General features: G+C 39.0%; 1 protein-coding gene across 1 annotated transcript; it reads right to left on the bottom strand.

Annotated features, from left to right (window-relative positions):
- Window positions 1-113: 113 nt before the first annotated feature.
- AK88_05171 (uncharacterized protein) lies at window positions 114-27,584 on the bottom strand (the record flags this gene model as incomplete). The annotated part of the gene is made up of 1 exon (XM_012482773.1): window positions 114-27,584. One exon carries the CDS (start codon window positions 27,582-27,584, stop codon window positions 114-116), a length of 27,471 nt encoding a protein of 9,156 aa, XP_012338196.1.

The following is a 27,584-nucleotide window of genomic DNA, read 5'->3' as shown; positions in this document are numbered from 1 at the left end:
TATCAACTCGAATAGGCGAGTTGTGCGTGGTACAATCATCCGTACAAACACATCATCGCGCATCAGCGCATTACCCTCATCACACCACTACCCATCCGCTTGGTACCCGCGCGTCACTCCCCGTACATGAGCTGCATCTGGTCGTGCACCACGTAGGCGTCCAAGTCAATGGCTGTGCAGTTTTTAATCGCGTATAGGAGCCTCTCCTTGAGAATTTCCAAGCTGGAGTACTGAGGCAACAACAAGCGGAATCCACACGTAACGGCCGTGGGTAATCTTTGGTCAGTTTGGCTGATACTGAGGTTAGGGTTGTCAACATCTATGATCATATACCAATCATTCTTTGTCGTGGGAAGCCTTGATCGGCCTGAAACAAATCGGAGGAATGATTGTAACTGCTCATTCGTGAATTCTTCCAGTACTGCAAACAGTTTGTCCTTTATTTTCAAATCATTGGACCAAGTATGTGCTTTTAAGACATCAAGGTTTATTTCTCTTTCACCACAAACCATATGCTCCACATGTGTAAACTCGTATAACAACCTCAGTCGACCCAAAGGAATCACGGAGCTGAATCCTTTAAGTAAATATCTCAACCCTCTGGATGATTCATTCATTTTGCATCTAGTCATTAATCGGATAAACAATTCCAAGTTATCAAAATTGATCGGTATGTTGGCTCCATTTCTTATCAACTCAATAGAATTTCCTCCGGAGTCTTCCGTTATGAAAGTGATATCTCCTAGGGATTGTTTTAATTCCATGTTCCATCCACTGGACCTTTCGCAGTTTACCATTTTCAACGTTTTGAGCATTTCCACAGCGACAAAATCGTAATCGCACAAGTCTTGCAATTCTAGTGGAGCTCCACATATCTTCTTCCAAATTATTGGATTGAAACATATGTTTAAAGCTGACGCTATGCATATGCACATCCCCATAATTCGACCTAGGGATTCATACATGGCTAATTCCATTGCTCTTGTAGTTTTCTCATCATACTCCATGTTCATATGACTTTTCTTTAAATCATTAAATTTTTTGTTTTTTTTGCTATTTTTTTTGAAACTATCAGCGTGAACATTTTTCTGGTCCATGTCGTTACATACGATTTTTTCGTCCGTTTCGTTTTTTTTCTTATTTAATATTTTGCTTAAGAAATCATGTCTCGTTTTGAGTGATATGTTGTTCACAATTTCAAGCACGTCGCTGTCGTAGCCACAACTTTCGTATGAGCCACTGCGGTCGAATTTGTTATCCTCATGGAAATCCATCTTATTTTCTTGCTCTATTTTTTCGAATGTAACAGATTTTTTGCTACCAAAGAGGTACATTTTGTTAGTGTTCTTCAAGCCCCCATTAGCTACCTTGTCTTCCCCATGTACAGGAAGCATATCTCCAGGGAGTTCCTCACCCGCGTTGTTGTCTTTTCCCTCTTGACTGCCACTTCTACTGCTGCTAGCATTTTCTGCCTCCCTTCCTGCAGACTCCATACAATCGTAATTGTCAACATGGCTATTCTCCTTTTCATTTCCTTCCTTGTGTGGTGAAGCGCCCTTTCCCATTGTCCCACTTGTATTTACATTACCACTTCGGGTACTCTTATTCTTATTCCTGTGATTGCTTCCATTTTTATGCGTCAATTTTTCTGCAGCCTCTTTGTTACCTCCCGAGGAGTCCTCATCATGCACGCCCTGATCTTCCCCATTTTGTCCTTCCTCCTCATCCAAAGAGTCATTTCCTTCCTTGGCTTTATAATAACCCCCCTGGTACATACTATTCTGCGACTTTTGTAATTTCTTCTTAATATTTCGTATCGAATTGTATATGTGGAGTATCTGCCATCTGAAGCTTTCCAAATTATCAATGATGTCTATTTCGCCAACATAATCAGATTCTTTAACATTGTACGAATTAATTTTAGGGTTAATGATAACGGTATCTTGGCGTCCTCCCATAGCTTGGGTGTAATTAGGGCATGGAATGCACAGAGGAAACATGGGTAAACTTTTATCAGGGGAATCGGACAATTTGCCCATAACTTCTCTCGAAATGGAAGACAAAAATTCATGAAAAGGGCCTCCAAAATCGGTTGCTCCTTCTCCTACAAATACCACCATGAAAGGTCTATCCCTTGGCTTTCCTCTCAGTTTATGTGTGTCTATGTTTAGCAAGGAGTATGTGCTTTGGTACCACATCGTGTGAGCAATATTTTTTGCTGTTGCAGCCATTCCTCTGTCTATTCTGAGGGTTAAATTAGATTTCTCCGAGTTGGACGAGGTAATATTTTTCAAACACTCCTTCCACAATTTTAAGGAAGTATCATGTTTAAGCAACTTCTTAACAAACAGGTAGGAAGACAGTTGCACGGGCAGGTCCGAAGAGCCCATCGCTAAAACCATTTTACTGGAAGTGTACCCATTTTTACAGTGTCTTATGCAGTCTACCAATGAGTCCTCCTGAGTTTCCTTGTCGCTCTCCCCACAAGCAGAGAAATTTCCATTTGGGTTACCCGTATGCACATTTTCCGAATTGGATCTAATAAACTCATTCTCCATGCTAATATGTCTGCACTCGCCTTTTCTGTGCGGTAAGCCATTTTTGTACATTAATCCTCCTTCCTCTATGATGGAATTATTTCTCTCCGTGGCATAGCTGTTATGATCGTTTTTCTCGGGCTCGGCATTGGCCAAATTGTTCCATTTGTCTTTTCCATCTTGTTCCACTTTTGGCGCTGTATTAGCAATGCCCTGTTTGGAGTCACCCTGGTCGTTCTGTCCGGAGGGATTTTCATAAACGTCCTTTCTCCTACGCGAACTCGCACACGGGTTGCCACTTATTACACTATCACTTCCGACACGATCAATCGCCTCAGAGGCATTCCTGCCCCCACTGCTGTCCGTGTCAATTCTCACATGGGACATTAAGCAACCGCTTCCCCTGTGCGTACTTCCATTTTTGACCATCATGGTGCTCCACGGTAGAAACTTATCCCCGTCCGCGAAGAAACATAGAGGACATTCCAACGTTCGCAATCCATGCTCCTCTAGATGAATAACTGGTTTGTTAAATAATACAGCCGTAATAGGAAGGCAATTCTCAAAGTATGTATTAAACTTATTTAACAAAGTGATACGGTCCTGAATAATTTTCAAGAACAGGTGCTTATTCTTTTCGTACACGTTGCTTTTGTAATAATCTACAGTCATAACCATTTTATTTTTTGCTATATATCTTAGACATTCATCAGAAAGCACAAAATATTTTTTAAAGTTTGGAGGAAACATTCCATATATTTTGTAATTACTTTGGTATACAATTCTCATGGTGAAATTATGAACCTTTTTTATTTCCTCAATGAAGTCATCCAAGGACATGTTTATTCTTTTCCACAATTGAGAATTTTTACTTGGGAGCTTTTTTTTTATTTTTTCCATATCAAATGCGTGGTATACAAATAAACTTATTTTTTCTGAAGAGTCCATGTAACTACTTATCAAGTCGTATATATGTAGGACATAGGTGTCAAGTGTGTGTGGCCAAATTTTGTTGCATTTTTCTCTTATGATATCATTGTCGCATGGCTTGGAAATAAATTGCAACTCACACATCAGGTCATATGCATCATCCACATTGTCCTTTTCATCATTATATCCATCAGGGAGGAAACTTCCATGCAAATAATGCTTCTTATAATAATGATCAGACGCAGTGGGAGGGCTGTTCCAGTTATGTTTCCTCGAAACGCTATTCAGCATAGAACGTTTTCTATTCTTATCATATTTGTTGTTTATTTTGTTAAAGTGATTATTTTCATCAATATAATTTTTTCCCATGTCATTTTTGTTGTTACTAAACTGGCAGTGGATGGAATTTTCTGGGTCCTCCTCGGTGATGAAATCATTCGTATTGTTCCCATTCTTATGACCGTACATATTGAAAGCTTCATATGGAAGATGCTGCTTCAAAGCATTTCCATTATTACTATCCTCTTCGCAATTGCCCTGTAACATGAAGAGGGCATTTCTGAGTTGCTTCCCACACAGGAAATGGCTTTTCTTCCTATTACACGTTGCATTATTGTTACTTACGTGATGATTATTATCTCCGTCTATGTCTAATTTGATAGAACTCATTGAGCTTTGTTTTGTCAAGCTATGATGCGCGCTCATGTCTTCTCCGCTGTGCATGAATTCATTTTTGTTGTTACTGCCACTGTGGAAATAGTTGGACGCGCTGCTACACGGCGGATCCTCTGGGGTTATTTGTTCCCTCCCGGCGCTCTCATTGTGTTGGGCTCTACCGGTGGTGTTGACAGCGATAGCGTTAGTAGTTGTGCTTGCCGCAGCGTTCGCAGCCCCACTCGGAGTGAACTCCGAAGGATTACCCGCCTTGCAGGAATCATTCACGCTGTTATAAATGTCGTTAGAAATTTTGAACAGCGGGATGTACTGCTTGGAGCTGACCCTGTAGGAGGATCTATCATAAGTGTGGTACTTTCTGGACTTCCTTTCCTTCGACACATTGGGTTCCTCCACAGTATCGTACGCCGAGTAGTGATCCTCGTACCCTTTCATGTTACCTCCATTGACAAAACACTCGTTTATATAATTCTTATACTTTTCTGCCACATCGCTAGAGTCATTGTTGCACATTAGCCTCCTGTTATTCTCATGGAACAGGTACTCCTTCAGCATATTTTTGTTCGTACAAAAGTCATACAGTAAAGCATCTCTGTTTAAATTTTCCAAATCAATATTTTTAAAAATGTCACTAAACAAATGCGCATCATACATTCCATTTCTTAAGAAAGACTTTTTCTCATCGATGATATTCATGAGGCTACTATAGAACAGCAAGTTGTTTCCATTCTGTAGCACCTTATCTACGAGGGAAGCTGATTCTATCATGTCTTCTTCGTACCTATAAATTGTATACGAATCTGTCACCCATTTTATATCATAAAATTCGTTAAAAATGCCAAGTCCCTTTAGTAGCTTCTTCTTCCATTCATCATGCGTACTCATGTTCCACTTCAACTTGAAGCTGTTAAAAATGCTAGCGAAGCTGTCTACTTTGAGAAGAATATATCCTAAGTCCAGGAGAGTGTGGCAGCTTTTTAAATTTTTCTTCAAGTCGATATTCATAAAACACTTTAATCTGTCGTCCATGTAGAAATAGTCAAATAATTCCAGAAAATTGTGAAACCCTCTAAATATATCCTCCTCACTCTTAATTTGCATTAGTGTATTTTTGAGTTCATCAAATTTAGGGATACTCGTAGCATCCAAGTATCCATTATTTTTAAATATATCCGAGAAAACACCTGACTTGTTAATAAATTCGATTAGACTTCCTTGCAGATCTTGATAGTTGAACATATTTTTCCTCGTACTGGAAAATACGAAACATTTTTTTTTGATATTCTTTCCTTTGCAGTTAAAATCTTCGTGGAGAAGGTCTTCCTTACTTCTCGCCTCCTGCTGTGTGATGCGATTTTTCATTAGCTTCTCTTCTTCGTCCAACATGAACTCCACGTCGGTATCGTCATACTTACCATCACCTGGAGAATGAATAATCAAATGGTTCAGGATGTCATTCTGCTCTTTGCACAGTTTTCCCGGCCTTGACGATCTGTACGGATCACCTTGGCTATAACGCTCTAGCTCGTCTTCGCTGTTTTCTTCCTCCACGGATGTGAACTGGCCATTCGCGCTCTGCTTGTCGCACACCGTTTTTCGCTTTAATTTGTTTCTACTTATCGTGACGATGCTTTCACCATCGTTTTGGCTACCATCACACTTGTTATCACCACAGTTTTCATTATCCTCATAATTTTTGGCATCATTTTCGCACATGACTATATCGCTCAGGTTCTCCTTTTGCGAACTGACCGTGCCTTCGCCCATGGAGGGGAAATGGTTCGTGTGTACGCTGTCGCTGCTTCCCTTGCTTTCAAACCGCTCATATATCGAATTCATGTCGACCTTATAACTGATTGGCTTCTTCCTCTTCTTGTCTATAGGGTCCGAGCTGTTCGTTGGTCCCATAAAGTGTGCGTTATCCGTGTTTTTGAATCTACCAATTGGTTTCCTTCTTGAACAGTTGTTCAGCTGTGTGCCGTAGTTTATGTTTTCCAATGAATTATCACTCGTGTTGTTCACTTGCTCCATGGCGGATGCGTCTTTTAAACAGTGATTTGCCTTTGACAGGTCTTTCTTCTTCTCCTCCTTTTCGCCCTTCTCATCCACTTTACCATCTACAGTACAAAAGTTCGATATGGACATATGTTTGGAGGAGTTATCGCAGCTGTAATATTCTTCGTCTGTCCTTCTGCCTGTCCATTCATTATTGTTCTGTTTATAATGGCCATAGTCCACCTCATCGTCGCAGCTGCCGGCCTGTTTTTTGTAACTCATAGCAGTAACTAACTCTTCTCCCCCAATGACGAAGGAGTTTATCTTCACGGAGGAGTAGCTATTACTGGAGTTATTTAAACATATGGGGAAGCCCACGACTACGGAACAGTTGGAAAGCAAACCGGGGATGAGGTCCTTGTTGATATAATTCCTCTTGTCCTTTGTCTTACTCTTAAGCGATAACTTTATCCACATTTTTAAAATAGCTTCTACTTTTTTATTTTTAATTAAATTTTTTTGTACCAAGTCTTCCACAGATAACCCTTTTTTGTTCAACAAACTGGTATCGGCCCCTAATTTGAGTAGCAGCTGCACCATCTTGTAGGTATGGTCTTTCTTTCTCTCATCTGGGCACGGGTTAAGTAACACTCTATGCAACGCTGTGTTCCCTTTGGCATCCTTCTTATTTATCTGCACACCATATACACAGACTAACATGCTCACTAGTCGACTGTATCCATACTGTGCAGCAACCATCAGGGGGGTTTCTTTTTCCACTTTATGACAGGCTTTATTAGGGTTCACTTTTCCTATGTCTATTATTTTCTGTACACATTCTTCACATCCAATTCTGCAAGCCAACATGAGCGGGGTTAAATCTTTCTCGTAAATAATATTCTTCATAGACGATACAAGTTCGCATGGAAAATCTTCTTGATTTATTTCATAATGCTCAAAAGATACCTCCTGCTTGGTTTCATCTGATTTTGCTAACAACTCTGGGTTATACATTAAAATGGAAGAAACATTATCACAATCATTTAGCAATAGAGAGTTGTATAATTTGATCATATTGACGTGGTTTTTTATCCTCATCAGTGTTTTATTCTCGCTATCTTCCGTAACATCCTCTTGGTGGTTTCCATTATTGCTGTTTGTGTCCTTATTCATTCTTTTTTCCTTACTCTTCATATTATTTGTGCCACTAACCCTTTTGCTGCACTTATGCTCGTTAGAGATGGAGTGTGCGCACAGGTTACTCGCCCTGGTGTTATGACTAGGGCTGAAATGACTGTTCATGTACCCCTGCGTCGTGTCCACTTCTTTATCAAAATTCCTCATGTCTTGCTTCTTCTGAATTTTATGTGTATCCTTCGGTAAGGAGCCTTTCTCATTAGTACTACTTCGATACTTGTTGACGTCTTCATCTTTGGTAGCACCAAAATCGTTCACATTACCGTTGCTGATGCTGCTCGAGTAAGAATACTTGGACTCATTTCGACCAGCTTCCCTTGTTGCTTCCTTAATCTTTTCATATGACCAGTTACTACCGCCAACGTTTCTATAATTATAAAAGGTGTCAAATTTAAATCCAAATTCATATTTTCCATTTTTGTAAAACAAGAGGCTTTGGAGGTGCGGTTCAAATTCTACACATAAATTATCGTTCGATTTAAATGTGGCAACTTCCATTTCACACTCTTCAATTTTTTCTGATGGAAATTCAGACACACAGAGGGGTAGTTTCAGTGGGCATATAAATTTTCCATTGCTTGTCCATAACCAACGGTAACCTCCCCATAAAATTCCCACCGAATTTTTCAACTCATTAGCACTGTGCCTGTTATCACATTCTTCAAAGTTGACCGTGCAGTTGAAAATAAAATGCTTCGCAGGGAACAGCGCTTCGTACGAATCGACACACAATTTGAACTCCTTGCATCCCATGTAATACATAGAACAGTTGCTCGATTCATCCCCGTGCTCCCTATAATTGTAGTAATCCTCTACATCGTTCAGATCGTTATTCTTGTCCTGCTTGGGAGAGTACATATTGCTGACCGCTTTGTCCTCAATCAGGGTGCCACATGGGTCCTGCGTATTACTTATGAATGAATAGCTGTTATCATTTGTATGATCTTCCTTGCAAAATATTTTGTTACTATTGATATATTTCTTCCTCCTATGTGAGTCGTTTACACTCTGTTTTTTTTCATCCAAAATGTACTTGGCCTTCCCTTGCGTAGCAGTGTCGTTAATTTCTTGTATGGAGCTGTACTTTACATTATACGAGTAGTCTTTTTTTATTTTGTGGAAATTATGAAGCCTATATTTTATGTGCACATTAGCGTCATTGCTAGTGGTGAAATAATCATGGATATAGTTGCTGTGCATAAAATTGCGGCCACTATGTTCTGGGATCAATTCGTTGTAGTACGAAGTGTAATGGGTTCTATTCACATCACTTAAATCGTAGTAGTTCGCATTTAAAATTTTCTTCTTCCTTTCATTGCTCCTGCTCTTATTTGTCTTGGAATAGTTATGTGTAATGTCGAAATTGTTCTTGGCATTCATTGCTATATCTTCATTTTTGCACAGCCTATTTAAATGGTTGTGTACGTTGAGCTCCCCCTTCATAATCATGTTAGAGCTTTCCTTGTCCATGTCTTTCTTTGTGCTTGTTTCTAGAATCTTCGCGTACGTTTTGTGTATATTGGTTATATTTTGGATGCTCGGCATATCCTTGGCATTTTTCTGCTCGCAATTGTTCAATGCATCTAAGTCAATTTTGTGCATTTCTGATTGTTTATATGAGTTGGTAACGCCGTAGTAATTTATGACTGGTACGCTTCGTACAGTTTTGACATTTTCTAGGGTTAGAAAATTCCAGTTATCCCCCTGCACAATTTTGCACTGCATAACATTGGCAAAGTTTACCGGCTCGCTTTTTATTTGCACATTGGGAGTTAAGAATAACGTGTTGGAAAAGGGGTCACCGGGGTATAAGTGATTAGACCTGGAATTATAATATTGTATTAGTATTTCATTATCCGGTTGCGCTATTATTAGAGGCATTTTACTCTTCTTCACTACTTTGGTTGAGGATTTACTTGCCCAGGCGGCATCTGTGAGGACGAAACACGTGCGCTTCCATAGGCTTCCGTTCCAATTCTTATTCATATTCGTCGTGCAGTTATTCCCATATTTCATTTTATGTACATTTTCGAATTTAAAATAAAAGTTGGTCAGAGGCGATGCGAATATCTTTTCATTCGTGTCAATAAATTTCATGTGAATTGAGGAGCTGCCAAAATTACTATCCTGAAATCCGTCTAATGTGTTATGTGACACCATGGGTGTTACCTTGATGAGTGGTACAAAATTGGTCATTTGCATACTGAACTCTTTTCGAAAAACTAGCGTGTCATTCGAGAACCACAGAATTTGCTTCCCAATGACCTTCACTTTTAGAACAACTTTATCCGCGGAGGATACTTTATTTATCATTAATGGCTTGACATTTTCAACACCGCCGTCGAAAAATAACCCCATGCTCTTCACCGTCCCGTCCGCTATATTCAGCGTGACAGAACTGTTCACTCTATTATATTCATCATTTGAATTTATGGCGCTCATCTCGGATAGCGTCTTCGAGTACGACACGTCGTTGCACGTATCGGACGTCATATACTTGTCATAATTGGCATTTCCATCTGCCTTTTCAGAGTTGTTTATGGAAAACCTCTTACTGCCAGTTACTCTTTTGTTCACTGCGGAATAGCTCAAATGATTCTTCCTAATCTGTTTAGTCGTCTTTGCGTGGCGCGAATCTGCTTTATGGGCACCACTGCACTCATTTGGATTTGCCCTTTTCGCATACACCTTTTTCTCCACACTCTTTGGTAGGAAGGACGCATACTTTAATATTTTTTCTTCGTCCTCATCGTGTTGTGCGTAATTGCTATAGCTAATGAGCATATTCTCCGTAAGTATGTGAGAATTAGGACTGTTGCTATTTTTGTGAAAATCTCTATTAACTGACATCTTGCAATTTCTGTACCTTTTGAATTCGTCCACGTTCGGTTCATATAGGCTGTGCGACTGCGACGTGTCTTTTTTTCCTGAATCGTAATTGACACTCACATTTAGCAGCCCCACTTCTATGTGTACCAAATCGCTAAGTCGTTGCACGGCACCTTTCTGTTTATTCGATACACCAAGAGAAATGCTAAAGGATGAATTATGTGCACCTGAGTATATTTCGGAATCTCCCATTAAAATGAAAGCCTGTTGCAAGTTACACAAATCAACTAGTTCTATATGGGAACCCAAATTAACCTTTTCAACCTTTTCCAGGTCTAAATCCGCATTTAACGATTTAGATTCGAGCAACAAAAATTCTTGAACCTTGTTATGCTTAATTTCTTGTAGCACGTAGTGAAAATCATTGTCTGCGCTGAACACTATAGAAGGGTATTCAATCGCTTTTCTGGTGACATACCTAAGTTCTTCCTTTTCCCTTTGCAGTAAATGCATGATTCGATCTACATTGTGATTGTCGTTTCCAGTAATGGCCTCTTTGTGCGAATGGTGGTAGTTGTGCGGGTATTTCCCCCCTGGCGCAAAGCGCTCTGTTTTTTCCTTAGGTATAGGGAACATGTCCTTTATTTTCAGCTTAACCACATCTGCATTGGGTGAACATATGTGGTGTATTTTTTCATTAATATCAATTATGACATTTGCACACACTTTCTTGCTTAACTGCAGCACATTGTCGACGAACATTTCGGGGTAGTTGCCCTCGTAGGAATCATCCAGAATGTCTTTTCTCTGCATTGTATTCATAATTTTGTTATTCTCAGCAAAGAATAGGTGCTTGTTCTTGTCCCCTTTTATTGTACTAGCCTTTTTTTTCGGTTCCTCCTCCTCCTTACTATGGAAGGAACAACTTTTGGCCCCTTTTTTCAGCTCAAAATCGCACAAATCTTGCGAACTTTCATTTGGTTTTTTTTTCAAGCCATCCGCAGGGGAAGACGGTACTCCAAGGTTCAATTCATCCATTTTGGGAAGTCCTCTTTGTCTGCCGCTTCGTCTCACGCTCTTAGCATACATTTTTGACACGTGATCCACCACGTATAGGTACAGACAGTACTGCTTAAAATTGGTATGCACATGCTCATCGAGGTAATTCATGTTATTACACATATCGACCTTCTTAATGTAGTACGCAGCACAAGCGAAGTAGTGTATAAGCAAAGCTGCGTTAATCTTAAGAGGGCTGTATGTGCTTTTCTCCTTATTGTCGAAGATATCAAAAGTGGCAAAATTGTGAGTTGTCTTCTTCTCATTCTTGGTACTAGCAACAGTACTGTTTATATATAGTGTGTTGGGACCTGTAGATGCGTTTCCATTATTACATGAATTAACCGTTTCGGTATTCTCCTGCAGGCTGTTATTATTCACATTGTTGGACGACATGTTCGGACTGGCTCTATTTGTTATATTCAAATTGTAGATCGTTTCATTACTAACACTGCTGATTCCGTTAAAGTTATTATTTACCATCCTGTTGTTCGCGGAGTTCTGTATGCAGGTGAGGATATCACTGATGTTGTTATTTAGGTTGTCTATAATATTGTTTACGTGCTCGTTATTATTTCTAACATTGTTGTTGCTGATGTCGATGGGCTTGTTCTTATTACAATTTCCACTTTTGTAATTGATGCCCTTATCCAAGTTCAAAATTTGGTTAAAAAGGGAGGACCCACAAATGTGCACACAGTTGAAAATGTAAGACAAGAATGCGTGGTAGTTGCACTTCACACGTTGGTACTTCTCCTCAACAGTGTTGTATCTTTCGTGTTTCCTTTCCCAAGTATTCTTATAAGTGTTACCTTTCAAATCGTAATCATCGACCATTGTCTCAATTTCAACGCTAAAATGCGTTATCATATCCATGTCCTGCAATTTCTTATACCTTTTATGGCTCCGACTATTTTGTAATATATACACTACACAAGACCAGTACACCAGTCTGCACGCATCTATACCAATAAAGGTAGGTAGTCTATTTCCGTTCATAATTAATCCGAAGAGGGAGGAAACTGCCAAGGGAGTAACACAACAAGATCTTACTCTCGATGGACATAGAGGATGTCTAACAAATGTATCCAACATCCAGTGCGCAACGTGAACTGAAGGAGAAAGGGCATAGAACATGTCCACCTTCACTCTCTTTTGAGATACACTCTGAGCAATAGAACCCACTAAATGGTATATCAATTCGGACTGAATTATAAGGAGCAGCTGATCTACTAACTGTTTATCATCCCAAGTAATTACACACTGGTAGAATATCCTTTGCCATCCGAACAGGAGGGAACATTTGCAACTCTTCTCGTTAAGCAATTTATATACATTTTGTTTCATCTTCGAATTTCTAATCTGCCCTTGGTATTCTTGCCAATAATCCTCTTTCCTAAAATCTTTGCTTCTACTTAGGTAATAAATGCATATGCGGAAGAGGTACATGACGCTAAATATGTTTAGCATCTCCTCCTTATTCTTCAATGCGCCACTCATCAGCACAGATATGTTATTTATTTTGTTTCTTCTTTCGCTTCCTTTACTGCTTCCCCTCTCAACGTTGTTGTGTAGCGTACTTATGTTCAAATTTTCGTCCCTATCATCCTGCGTATAGTAGCCATCGTCATCCGTCGACAGAGTGCCATTCTTCTTTCCATCAGCAGGGTCGTAACCAAAGCCATGCTTGCTATCTTCCCCCTCCATTTTATCGCCAAACGCATCGTACACTCTGCCATTTGATGCGTTGTTGAACATGATGTTGGTTTTGTCTGCCCCATATTCTTTAGCAACTATTTCATTTTTCTTACTCCTCCTTTTCTTCACATTTGTCTCTTTGACAATGGTATTATTATTGCACGGAATGGGACCTCCTGTAGTGAGATCCACGCAGGCGTTGTTGATGCCGGATAAGTGTTCCCCCACCTTCGCGCCTTCATTTATTCTTACCAAGCTTTCCTTCAGCTCATCCATAAACAATTTTGGCAATAAGGATGCCATAACGCAGCTTAAATCTATTAGATACTTTTTTAACACCCACGCTGCAAAAAACTTCGCCGTCTTTCGTACTATCTTGTTGGAGAAACTCGAAGTGGAATACTCAAAATCGAAAAGCGCATTCTTCACACCACCATTATTTAGCTCACCAACATTCTGGGGAAAACATAAGGAATATCTACTTTGGCTATTGAAACAAGCTAAGAGATTCATGATGTAGATCCACAAATCGAAGGTATCATTCTGTGTTATCACCTGCTGGTTTTTAATTGCTGGAGTTTTTATATTAAAATATTGGAAAAAGTCCGATGGAATTCCGCAAATGGATAGAATTTCTAACAAGTTCACTTGTTCGTTTGTGTTAACTTCATTGTCAACACTGCTCCTTCCTTCGGGGGCATGGGGGGTCAAAAAATAAGCGTCTTTCGCGTCGTCGGAACATAATCCACAGTTTTCACTCTCTGCCTTGTTCATGAAGGTGCCGACGAAGGAGGAGGCGATGGCACCGGCAGGTTTACAAGTGATGTTCTCTGCTTCATCATTTTGGTTACCTCCCTTTTGAGAATCTTCCCCCTTGCCGTATCCAAATAGGTAATCTACCTTCACAGAGTTCGTCCTCGCAAAATGCAGTATCAGCGCATCACTGATGCCAATATCCACGAAGAAGAATACCTTAATAAAGCTTAAAAGCTTCTTAAAAGACCCGTACACATTCTCATTGGGTTGATAGAACCCATCGGAATTCATCTCCAGAAGAGTTCGCAACAAAATGCAGCAACACATAATTGCTTTTGTTCCAATCAAACACAGACTATATTCGAAAAAGCCATTTTTTCTAACCTTATCTGCAAAGGAAATATTTTTAAAATCAGAACCCTTCTTGTTCAAATTTCTGTCTAACAGCTTGTCCTTGCTGATAAAGATTTCCTGGTTGTCATTAACTAACTGATTTTCTTCATGTTCTTCTAACGATCCATTTTCTTCAATAAAAATTGAATTCATTAAAGAGTTATCATTATTGCTGTTACCATTTCCTGAGGTTACACTATTGTCCACACAACCACAATTGTTTATATTGATCTCATTTAACGTATTTGTGCTGTTGTTGCTGTTCTCATTGTTCACCATATTCTGGTTGTATGAATCATCCGCTGTTTCAATAACCTTTTTAGACTCAAACTCGCTTAAATTTTTAAACCTCTTCTTAACCTTTTTGTTGTTCTTTCCCCCATTTGTGCTGTGCTTCACCTTGCTCACGGTCACCCCCCCTTTTTTGTGCAATTTCTTCGTAACAAAATTAAATATGGCTTGGAGGAAAACATCACTGCAGATGATGTCTACCAAATTGCAGAAAAACAGCTCGATGCATTTTCTGTCCAAACTGTAAGCTACTGAATTTTTCAACTCGGATAAGCTTGACAACCAGGGAAGTTCATCAATGGAGGAATTTTTCCCATCCTGATTCTTATCCTCAAATTTTTTTTTCTCTTCTGGGCTTACATTTAATCCTAAGACGCATATGATGGACAAAACTTCTCTGATGCACTTGTTTATATCTAACACTGCTTTTCCCTTTTTGTTGTACACATTTACGTAGAAGGACGAATTTTGATTCGCGACATACGTCTGGTCACTCTTCTGCTTCACTAATTTGTCAATCTCAGTGGCACGGTTGCGTAATTCATTAGACTTCACATCGTTATTTATATTGTCTGCGCCATTTGGTTTTTCGCTAAAATTAATTATGTTAAAAGTGTTTTGATCGGACAAGGTGAATTCCTCCTTCATATCATTCTTTGCACCATTACATTCCCTCGCTACATATTTTTCTCCTCCCGTGCTGCTGCATACAGAATTCTGCGTTTTTTTATGCACATATTTTTTTGTGCTCTTATCCAGGAGTGGTCTATCCTTACCAAGGCTACCAGGACCCTTACTTCTCACTACCTCACACGATTGAGTGTTTAGAAGTGTCCACTTAGGGTTTTTCGCTTTGTTCAAATGGGGAATGTTTCCCAAATTTCTAACGCGTGAAATGTTTTCCCCTTGCACCTGGTCCATAAATAAATAATCTGATGAATTTTTTCTCAAATATTCTGCTACACTAGTCAACGTTGTATTCATTCTTATTATAACTTCATGCTTCAAATCCTTCAATATTTCATTTTCTGAATCAAGAATGGACTGATACAGTTTCACGGATTCGTAAAACTCTTTCTTTTTTAGTTTTATCTTTTTTAACTGCTTTTTTATGTTTTTCTTGTTATGGCCACCAATGGCATAAAATTCGTTCAGATACTCCTCATCCAAATTTTCCTTTTCATTTCTAGCATTTCTGGACTTGTTAGTGTTGGGGTCTACGTACTCCATGGTAAAGGTTGGTCCCTCATAAACAATGGTCATGGGATCTTGAAAAATAAATATTAAGTTCATTCTCCTTTCAAATTCCATTTGTGAATCTGCTTCGAATAGCACTTCAAGGACGGATCCGATGCTAACCCCTGAGACCATTAGTTCTGTTCTTAAGCATTTTTGATTCTGCTGATCTTCTACATTAAATTTTACGCTCAATAAATCGCCTAGCTCATATTGCACATTGGCAGCAAAAACGTCGTGTCTAAACGGAGGACACATACTTGTGCGAAATCCAACTACGTCATTTCTGTCAAATACTTCGGACACGTTCGACAAAACACATTCTGCTGGGGCAACGGTCACTCCGAAGCGGCCTCTCGTCTGAATACGAAAATTGATTATATCGTTTACTTCGTGCGGACCAATATTCAAAGCAGGGAATGTCAATGGTGCTAGGCATAAAACGACACCTCCTAAATTTAACCCACGCAACACTCTCAGAACTCTTCCTTCCATATTCGCTTCAAAATCGTCTGACGGTCTACTCGACATGAAAAACTCAGATTGGGGTAATTCATCAAAGGGGTGATTACGGTACGATACCCTCGGTATCAATCCTAATATATCATTGATGCTGTTACATTGGGAGTTTCCTTCATTATTGGCCGTATTTATATCCATCTGATAATTGACAGAAATGTTCTCCTTTGAATTTGTATTTATGGGTAACTCATCATTTTGGCATGCTTCATTTGCACTATTGACTCCTTTTCTATCTTCATATTCCTTAGGTGTCGATTCGGTACTACTGTCGTTGGAAAAACTCACCTCGCTATGGAACAACTTTTTCGTTTCCTGTAGGATCAACTGCTTGGGGAACATCTTAATGGGGGGCAAACATCTCAGAAGAAAGAACCCGTGTATCTTACTCTGCTTATAATTTCTCATCACATTCGTGTCATAATTTTTAAAGAAAAAATTAGACATTTTCATATTCGTCCCTTTATGCCTTATGGAGCTTCCATGGTTGAGATTCTCTTTTGGTGATGTAGCCACGCTGTTGTAGGTCGCATTGGTAGAGCTTCCTTTCACTCGGGCAACGGTCGTCGTTTTGATCTTTCTAACCTGCTGATTCATGGAATTATTTTCCTGATCTATTCCATACATTTTTACAATCTTTTTATCAAAGTAGTTGTTGAAAAAGACAGTGATGTCATCTGCATCGTTAGGAGCTTTTTTAATACATTCCGTGATCAATCTGTAAAAATTGCAATTTATGTTGAGCTTATTCAGTTTCTTAAAACGGTATGTGGGATTATCCTGGCCAAAGAGAAAGCACCTTAGGAGAGTCACCGCTCCCGTTGGAGAATTCTGAACACAATTTATCAAGGTGTACATAAAATCAGTAATCATTTTTTCACAATCCTTCACTTGCTGCTTACATATTTTTGTGTTACTTATTCTGATGTAGAAGGAACAACCCTGCTGATTTTTTGTCAAGTCATTGTACAGCTTCACAATGTTGCACAATTTTATCAAAACAGACATGATCATTTTTAGAACGGATTCTATGAGGCTCTTCCTTTGCAGCGAGTAAAACTGAGATTTATAATCGGTGTAATTATTCCCATAAGTGTACTCCTCAGTTATGTCCTCTGGAATGTTACTACTTGCATTATTCTTTACACATTTTGTTCTACTCTCTGAGACGACTTGATCTGAATTTTCCCCGTGGGCATTTTCACCAGACACTAAAATACCCCACAAGATCGTTTTTATCAAATTCCAGCTTATCAATTTTAGCTTCCTATAATTCAAATTATCGTTCTGATCATAGCTGCCTGTATTTATACCCGTTTTACAATTTTCAGATTGGACACTTTTGTACGAACAGTCATTATTGTTATCATTAGGAGGGTCATAATCGGTGGAGAATTTCCTGCACTGGCAAACGTGTTCTGATGCATACTCATAATTCCGATTTATGTAATTTTCAAATCGGCTTCTTCTCTTCACTGAGTTGATTAACTGATTCTCCTCGTTAGAGTCCTTTTGGAGTTCATTTTTTACCAACTCGTTTTCGTTATCTACTGCTTTTTCCTTTCGTGATGAACTTCCCGTAACATTGGTGGCACACGGATCTGTGCATTCTATTAGCTCCTTGTTTATAATAATTGCCTTCTTCTTGGTCCAAATATTTATCACGTCATTCACATCGTTGTTGATAGAAAGTTCCAATTCGAAATTGTTCTTTTTGAGGAAGGACCTCACAGACGCATCATAATTCTTATTGACACATATTTCTAACTGCACATCTGATATAGTTTTGGCATTACCGTAAATGTTATAAACGGGGTCCCCACTGATAGACCAGTAACATGAGTTCGATTCATCATCTACGTTTTGGAAAATATTTCTGTTCGTATGTTTGACCGACTTATTCACATTTCTTAGTGGCAATGTGTAATGGGGCGAATTGCTATACTGCTGTGTGCACAACGCCCAATACTGATTTTCGTGCGTGTACTCCTTCTTTATTTTAAAACCACTCAAATTTTGCAAAATCATTGTTTTGTTTACAGGCACACCATCCTTAACCGTTGCGTGGTACACAACAATACCTGTGATTACATTGTCCAATATCACTTCATGTTCGTGTTCATGTTCTGACGAATTGTAGTTCCTCACACGCAACACCTTTTGTGTGATTTTCATCTGCTTCTTCTGTACACGTTCTGAATGTATATATCCCTTTACGTCCTGTACATTTTTGTTTTCCTCACTGGTGTTGCAAACTTTCTTGGCGTAGGTCATTTCGCTGGAGTTTATTTTCCTAATATTTTTTAAATTCTTTCCAATGGGAAAAATCTTAGAGTTCACATTTTTAGAAGTTCCTGTTATGCATTTGTGGCAATGAGAACACATCACTTCGAATAGAGAATTATTACCATCCATAAAAATGGCCCTTCTGTTGCCTCCTATGTTTTTTTTTTTCAAATTATCACTGTTTATGTGCACTTCTCTGAGTAGAGGCTGGCAGATGGTCAACATGTGGTACAGGAAGGGGACTACATACCTGCTGTCATTTAGGGGCTTGACTCGTAAGCATATTTGCAAAGCTATCAGACGCAAGACACTTTCAATCCACAGCGTGTTCATGGAATTTTTTATAATTTGTGAAAATCTAGACGAGTTGGTCAGCATTTTGCGATTGTACCTTAGGTACCATATACATGTGCTCTTCGTGATATCCGTCAGGGTAAAGGACAAGGCGTGCTCCATTGGTTCCGTGAACCAGTAGTGGTTGGAAAATTGGTTCTTTACATTTAGAACGTCACAGGCAATACTACTCCCATCGTTCCTGCCTCCTTCATTCATCTGCGTGATCACGTTTTTCAACGGAGAGACATTCCTAAACTTTATAGTAATAATATGCAACAATTTCAGCAGCATCCAGCCATAATTTTGAACCGAGAAGAGAGACGGCTCTATGTTGGAAGTTACTTTGTTATCTTCGTTGTATGTACCTCTGCTGGAGGACGGTACTAGCAAGTCCAGTATGACAGGCCACTGCATACTTTTAGACGATTTCTGTCTCCACTGCTCAAATATCCCCTTCTTCCTCTTGTCGTCTTTGCTATACTTCTTACTTGTTTCGAAATTTTTATACTTCCTTTGGTCTCGTAGCATCCCTACTTTGCCATTATCACATAGAGCGATGCGTCTGTTCTTTTTGTGGAAGGAGATCCCCTTCTCCTTTTTGTTTCCGCTTGGTATGTTTGTCTCAACTAAGCGACGCTTTCCATCTGACATAGTTTGCTGGTTTCTACTACCCACAGTGATATTCCCACTTCCACTGTTACTATTATCCACATTGTCATAATTTGTACTAGCATAGAACCCATTTCTATCTACGCTCTTCTCATTGCAATTACTCTTCTTCTTCTTTTTAATATCATCCGAATTTGAGTTATATCCCTTTTGGGATCGCTTATTTGGGCATACATTATTATTCTTGTTCATGTTAACTATGGGGTTTTTTATACCTCCAAAAATGCCTGCACACAGCATTGACTTTAGGCTCCTACTGATAAGGTAACGACACAGGGTGGTTAACTGCTCTATCCTGATGATGTTCAAAACGGTATCAAGATCCGTGTCGTTAATTAAAAAGCTTAGTATTTCTTTTAACTGCAACAAGTCCTTTGAGTCGACGCTCTGGTCCATGATGCTGTTAACATTTACAATTACATCTGTGTCCACCTCTTTCGAATTAACGGGGGTGACCTTACCTCTAAAACTGTCACAGGAGGGGAATGCTTTTTTTTTGTCAGACCCCTGCTTGTTCTTCATTTCATCATGGTACGCTCTCATAAAATCTTGCTTATGGATTGAGAACATTTTTTGCGATTTCGAAAGACCATTACATTTATTGTGTACCCCGGACAAGTTATGTTCTGATAGATTGTCTTCATAATCCAACATTGAATTCGTGTACTTGGTGGCGTATCCAGCGTTACAGTCCCACTTGCTACCGTTGTTTCCGTTTCGGATAATGAAGTCATTTTCATCAAATGATTTGAGGGAAAAAAAATAAAAATCAGATTTGCAATTTACCATGGTTGAGTTTAGATCTTCTGCTGCTGTGACATCATTGACGTGGTGGGAAATATAATTCTTCGTCAACCGAGAATCTTGCCATAAGCCTCCCCCTACAGCATGCTTCAAATTATTCTTCTCATGATTGCAGTATTTCATAATAATAGAGTTGTTCGAATTATCATTATGCTTTTCACAGAAGTTGTAATTCATATAAAAGTTCGACTCATCATTGTAAAAGTTGGCGCTATCGCAACTTGGGCAACTGTTGGAGGAATTCCTCGCCTTGGTGTTACAAACGTACATATCTATCTGCTTTGTATTATCCCCGTTGTCCTTGTCTGATTTGGCATCTCCATTATTGGAGTCCTTCAAACTAACATTCCTTTTATACGTTTTTAACAATCTTTTCAGAAGACACAAATTTTTGGTCGTCCCTTTTCCGAAAATATTTTCCGTGCTAAATTGTATACATTCTAGTTTATCATCAATATTGTTTGGGTGTCTAAGGATATGATCAAAATAGCTCAGGGAGGAAACATTTGTTTTTAACGAGCTGGCAAAGGTCGGCATGGTGGCAGCTTCCTGCACCATATGCAAGTCACTACGATCTGAGTATATCTTCCTAGCAGTAATGGGGATGTCATACGAATTTCGTCGCATGAACACAAAGTGCTCATCCCATTCGTGTGACAAATTGTCCTTGATAACTATTGGGCATAAGCCATGTGGGTAGGTATTAATAATCCATTCACACTTTTTTAATATCTTATCGATTTGCTTTTCCCTCTTCCTTTTTATTAAATCTACTGCTGACAGTTCGCTACTTTTGTTGCTGCACTTCTCAGCATTCGGTAACACATCGTTGAGGTAGTTTAATTCTTCTTTCTTCAAATTGCATGAAATGTACCCAACCCCTTCTGCATCTGATGAGGGTTGCTGTCCATGCTCCCCTACATGCTTGCTGCATAGAAATTCGTTGTGTTCGTCACTATGGGTAGAGTTAATGCTTTGCTGCTTTTCATAAAGCGCACCCTTCCTATCGCCCACCACTTCTGCATCATGCGCATGGTCCACTCCATCCACATGGTCCAACTCCCTGTTGTATAATTCCAGGAACTCCATACTTTTATCGTTCGCTTTCTCTTCGCTCCATTTGGACTTGGACGAGACCTTACATTCGATGCTCCCCTTCTGATGCTGTATTTGGCTCTTTGATATCAGGTCAATTACTCCCTGCCTGGCCAAATTACACGCAATGGTTATTTTCTTCATTTCTAGCGCTTCACTTATGAGGGTAGCACTTTCCTTTATTTCCCTACTGCACACATCACTGTGTGGGTCATTGTCCATGTGTCCGGCTTGGCTGTGGTTATAACCGATGAGGTACAAAAACACCGCAACAAAGGCTATTTGGGCTCTTTCGAAATTTTTGTGGAACACGTTGTAAAATGTACCCAGGTACTTTACAGCATCCTTGTCATTATTCATCAGCCTCTTTAAAAACTCTATGTTTGTCTTATTGAACATTTTGGTGGACTCGTTTTCTGTGGGTGCCTTCTGTGTTTCCTCCTTCCTGCTAAGATTTTCCCCTTCAAAATTGTTCGGAGGTATTACCTCCTCCTCTTCAGCGTACATCGATTTGTACGTCCTCATGTAAGACTTGGCCACAGACTTAAGCTCACATATGTTAATTTCATTGTTGGATCTATTTGTTAACATACTGTTTGGAGATCCTTCCTTGATGATCTCATCCTCACCAGTCATTTTAGTAGCCGATAAGAAGCTAGAAATGCTCTCCGGAATTATGTAGTGATTGAACAGGTAGTTCTCATAGTCGCACACAGAGCAGTCTGTAAGCTGAAGCAGAATAGTCCTTATGGCCTTCTCAAACTCGTAGTACTTGTTCCTTTTTGAAGAAATTCGAATGTATTTTGCGGCATTGATTAGAATGAGCGGTATGGGGTACGGGTTCGCACTTATCAGGCTTTTCCTCATATTCACGTATATTTCATATTTGCTGACATTGTCCGACATAACAGTAAAGAAGGTTAAGAAGTGAGTGGCCAAACTTGTAATGCTTATGCAACACTCGGCAATAGGGTGCAAGGTGTCCTTGTACACCGACATTTCGTAGGACAGGTGTCTAGATGTCAACAGGCCCTGCAATGTTATTTTTAAAAACATGGGCCATATGTTCAGGGCCATTTTTAACGACAAATAATTTTTCAATTCCTTGATGTAGGAATATCTGTTACTTTTCTTATCCACAAAAAGGTTGGTGACGTATCCCAGGCAGGGTATTATTCCGCTTATTATAAAATTACACGCTTGCAAGAGGGTCAGACTCTTCGGCTTAATCATATTTTCACACAACTCTAAAAATGACGTTTTCTCATTAAAGTCATTTCGGATCACCTTAGACCCAAATATGTGTATAAATTTGTGCATCCCGTTCTTTTCGTACAGGTAGTGATACGAAATGCTCGAAAGGACGCGTAACCCCACACCTAGCATTATTTTTAATATTTCCTCCAAAAGCGAAAATATAAAATTCAGTTTTTTGGAGTCATTCTTATATTTCATTATTTTCTTTCTCAGAATCTTAAGCTTCTTCCCATTTTTCATGTACTTTTTCTTTTTGGAAAATTTATACATTATACCATTCAGCTGTGTTTTGAAATTGTTCGAGTCACTATTCGTTTCGTTATAGTCTTGCAAATTTTTCCTTATGTAGAACTCTTCAGACTCGTCCGAGTTGTAATAATACTCAGAAAGGCGCATGGACCTACTCTTGCTATTATGAGATTCAATGGACTTCCTATGATTTGTCGTGACATCCATATTGTCATCATTTATGCTCTCCAAACTGGTTTGAACAAAGTCGGACAATTCGTTCTTGTTTATATATATTTGCGATCCTGAATCGTCCGAATGGGACATGACATCATCCAGTAGGCCCTGTTTTTGGCTGCTCACTAGGGGAATCCAAGACTTTTTCTTCCTTTCCCCCTTGGCATACATTACGAAATGCTTATTTTCTGTGTCTAACGACGAATTCGGGCTAAACAAACTGGAGTACTTACTGTTACAACTACTTCTATCCTCCATGTCATTGCTGAACGTGTCAAATATATGGTTCTCCAAGGTGGATGATATGATGGATCCATTTGGCAACAAGTCCCTGTTGGCCGATTCCCCCTCTTGGCCTTCCTCGCTAGTATCCCCCAAGTGTTCCACTTGCTCCATTGCGCCTCCTGCCCATTTAGCATCCCTTAACTGCATCCTCGAGTTGTGCTTCCTATCGTCAGGTTCCCCCTCCCTTGCCATTTCGTCGTACACATTATAGAACGGAATGACCGGCTGATACAAAAACGTTTTTGCACTTTCATATTCCGTTGCTAAGGTCAATATGTACGTCGTCAGCATGAGCACAATGCCTCGCAAAAAAATAGAGGCCACTTCACTAGCACTACTCACATGATTGTTCTTGTGCTTTATCTGATTCAATATTTTTACACAAAAGTCAAAGTAGCTATAATTTACACAGCCCTCATTCTTCCATTCATCTTCATAAAAACAACACAACTTGTGAATAATGTCACACGCTTTGTTTTCCATCAAAAAATCGCTCTCCTCGTTGTACTGCACAACGGGCACATTGATTGCATCATTCGTTTGATGATTTATAAGAGACATTAGCTCTTCGACGAATATTCCAAAATGTGTGGATTCTATGATCCTGCTCTTAGTGTTTTTTTTTCTCTTCTCGTATCTCTCAATTTCATGTTTGTTTTCCTCGTAATACTTCCTTTTCTTTCGTTTTTCTTCCCTATTTCTGCTTCCATTAGCATCATTTATGTTGTCCACGCTAGCGTTGTACACAGTCGAATTAGACGACGCTGACGAGGATGTACACGCATTCATATTTTGAGAGTTTACGTATCGATTAGTTGAGCTGAAGTTCATCTTCCTATAAGAACCGCTTGAACAGTTGTGATATGGGACACTTAACATCCGTTTCATCATTATTTCCAAAATGCCCTTATGTTCCAGAGATTTTAACAGTTTTAATATTATGTGCGAATCAAGGCTGTTATTATCGGAAAAGAACTTGAGCAATTTTAAGATTGTTTCTATATGAATCCTCATAAAAACATTGCTTATAATTATTTTATCCGCCTCTAGTAGTATTTGAAAGACATTTTTCCTGAGTAGCCATAAACTCCCATTCAGGTCCAACTCCTCCATTTGATAATATTGGTTTACGCAGTAATCTTCCCTTCCTATGAACGGACTTTTCAACTTAATTATTTTCAAAAAGGATGTAATCAATCTTTCAGACAGGGAGTGAAAGTTCTCATTATTTTCTATCCTGTTATTTTGCACATGCATGTTGTTTTTTAAATATAGCTTTAAGATGCTCAAGGCGCAGATTTGCGAATCGGATGTTTGGTTCCATTCGTACAGGTACTCTCTATATATTCCAACCCATTCTTTGCTTTCACTCGTGCAATAGGTTGCGTAAGGGTTCGGGTAAACGGCGTCGTTTTCTTGGTCCTCATCAGGGCTAAGATCCACCCCAGGAACAGCGCAACCTTTGGCCAATTTGAACAACTTCCTCAAAATTTTATTGTTATTTTCTGTGTACTTAATTAGTGTCTCAAAGGTGTAAATATCAATGTTGTTGTATAATGTGTATGAGGTATCTTTTTCCATTATCTTCCTATAGTCGTCGTCATTCCAATCGCAAAAACGATACATGTATCGATTCAGCGCAATGGACACCTTATTGTAAAGCTCCACTATGTTAAGCGGGTTTCTGAGTAGAAAGTTTCGATGGATATCTGGGATTAATTTTATGTTTACTAATTCATCGACGAATGCAGAGGACCAGCAACAATCCTTTGGAAACTCAAAGAAGCACGTGCGTGAGGTGTACACTTTCAACTTTATATTGTTATTTATTAGTATGTTGTTATCTAGAAGGGAGTTCTTCTTTCTTATACTTGTTGTTAGTAAATGCCTTCCGTTGGAATAAATCACTATTTTCCCATGATCGTTTTGAAAATCGCAAGTATTCCCATCATTGCTGTAACATCCTTGATCGATCAGTATGTCAAAAATGATGGTGTTCATGTTCGTAATATCGTACACATTGATCAGTTTACTCGCATTTTTCGTCCGGTTCTTCCCCCTCTCATGACTAGTTACTTCGCTGTTAATGATACTGCTAGGCTGGTAAGAGTCCTGTTCGTTATGCCCCCCGTTTGACATTTTACTTGATTTGTCATAAGTCTCCCTTTCAACTTCTTCCTTTTCTTTAGAGAATGATTCTGCACCAAATGGCTTCATCAATTTGGTGTACATATGATTCTGCTGAAAATTAATCTCCAAAAAGTTGTACTCCTGTTGTTTACTAATACTTTCCTCCGAACTTTCATCTGTGCTCTTTTTTTCACTCCCTTCATCTTCCACCATCTGAAATGTTATCTTACATTTTGAGCCAAGTTCATCCAACACCTTTATCGAATTGTCAATTTCGAAGGAGACTGCCACTTGAAATATGTATGATCCGTACGTGGGCAGAACGTTACTGGAATACTCACATGGCTTGGCGATATCTTTCAGACACCTCTGTGGATTATTGTTTATTTTTAAAAACATAGGATACTGTAGGGAAAACAGTTCCAACAGTTTCAGTGACTCGTATTCGTGCAACGGAATTCTACACATTAGCTTGTTAAAGTTTGTGTAACTGGAGTAGAATTCTTTATTACTATTTTCTACACCTACTACGGTGCAATCCTTTTTTTTTTCCTCCGATTTGTTGCCAATGATGAGGTCTCCATCATTATTACCAACCTTTTTGGAACACGAACTTATTTCATATCGCAGGTAGGGGATAATAATGTACTCCGCCAGGGTGTTCAAAAAATGCACCAAATATTTTAGCGAGTTCTCATACACCGCTATGGTTAAAAAGGTGTCGACTATCCTGAGCGTGAAAACCAAGTCTTTATTACAAATGGCATATTTCAATATCTCCCTGCAAATGTCACTAGTATTATTGTACAAATGCAATGGCAGAAATGAGTAATTCAATTTATCACATGGGTTGAAATGTGTCTCCGGTGTTTCTTTGCTGCACATGTGAGAGTAGTTCTTCTTGCTTTTATTAAGCAGCTGTCTAAGAAACAAATATATCTCGTCGTTCTCATTTTTAAGATAATTTATCCCTTTTAATATAATTTTAAAAATGTCGTAACAATTCACGCTGTACACATTTGATGGGACTGCTGCGGTACTATTTGATGGGTTTTTATTGAGGTTAAAAATTTTGAACACCATGTCCTGCACTATGGATGAATCATCCAGTTTGTTTAGAAAATCCGATTTTGTGTTAGAGCAATACTTTTCATAATCCGGAGACGGAAGCATTGCGCTTATTATTTTCCCCGTTTTAAACAAGGGAGCTTCTATGTTATCACTCATGGCATGCTCAATCATGGACTTAACCTCTGCGATTGACTTATTCTGATGGTTATATATAGAATTCCTTACATTTTCCAAATACTTTGGCAACAGAATAATGTTGTTCGTCACCTTTGAAATGTTTGTGAAGCTTCTACTGTCTGAATTCTTTACCTTTTCATTTTCATCATTTATGATGGCATCATTCAAGCTAATCATTTTTAGAAATTCCTCATATTTTTTATCCTTCCACGATGTACTGTCCATTTGATTCAGGACGTTGTATAGGTAATCTCCATATTCTTCCAACTCGTCAAACGGCTCCATCACGCATTTTTCGTCAATACATTCATTGTCCGACGCATCTGCATTATCCTTCAATTTGTGCGTTTCACTTATGGTAGAATCATGAAACTTTTCGTCATTTTTAATGCTGCTTTTTTCGTAACTGTCCAGATTGGCTTGCTCGTCCAGTTCGGAAATGTCCGGTTTGCTATCCGTAGGAGTATCACTTTTTTTGAGAGACGTAATGATAAATTTGATCAGTGTTCCACATATGTGATGGTAATATTTTCTCTTCTTTGACTCCAAATAGTTAATGAACTTTAAAATATCCTCTTCGCATTTTTTGTTCTTACTAGGATTATATTCACTGAATTCTAAGCACCTGACAAATTCTAAGTAGACCCTTGCTTTATGTAACAAGCGCAAAATATTTTCATAATTACCTATCACCCGGGAAGATGACTGCAGGAGCAGGAATTCCCCATAGTTGCTAATGGATTTAAAAAATCTGGTTCTGCTTAGGACGACGAACTCGGAAACGTAACATTTATTTTTGTTCTGAAAATGGTCAAGGATACTCCTTAATTTTTCCGAAATTAAAATTTTGTCCTTTTCTCCTATATCTTCACACAGCGAATATAACTCATTCAT

This window comes from Plasmodium fragile (genome assembly GCF_000956335.1).
Source record: "Plasmodium fragile strain nilgiri unplaced genomic scaffold supercont1.99, whole genome shotgun sequence".
Taxonomy (NCBI): Eukaryota; Apicomplexa; class Aconoidasida; order Haemosporida; family Plasmodiidae; genus Plasmodium; species Plasmodium fragile.
Note: the sequence above shows the minus strand (reverse complement) of the source record. Positions and strands in the feature narration are given on the sequence as shown.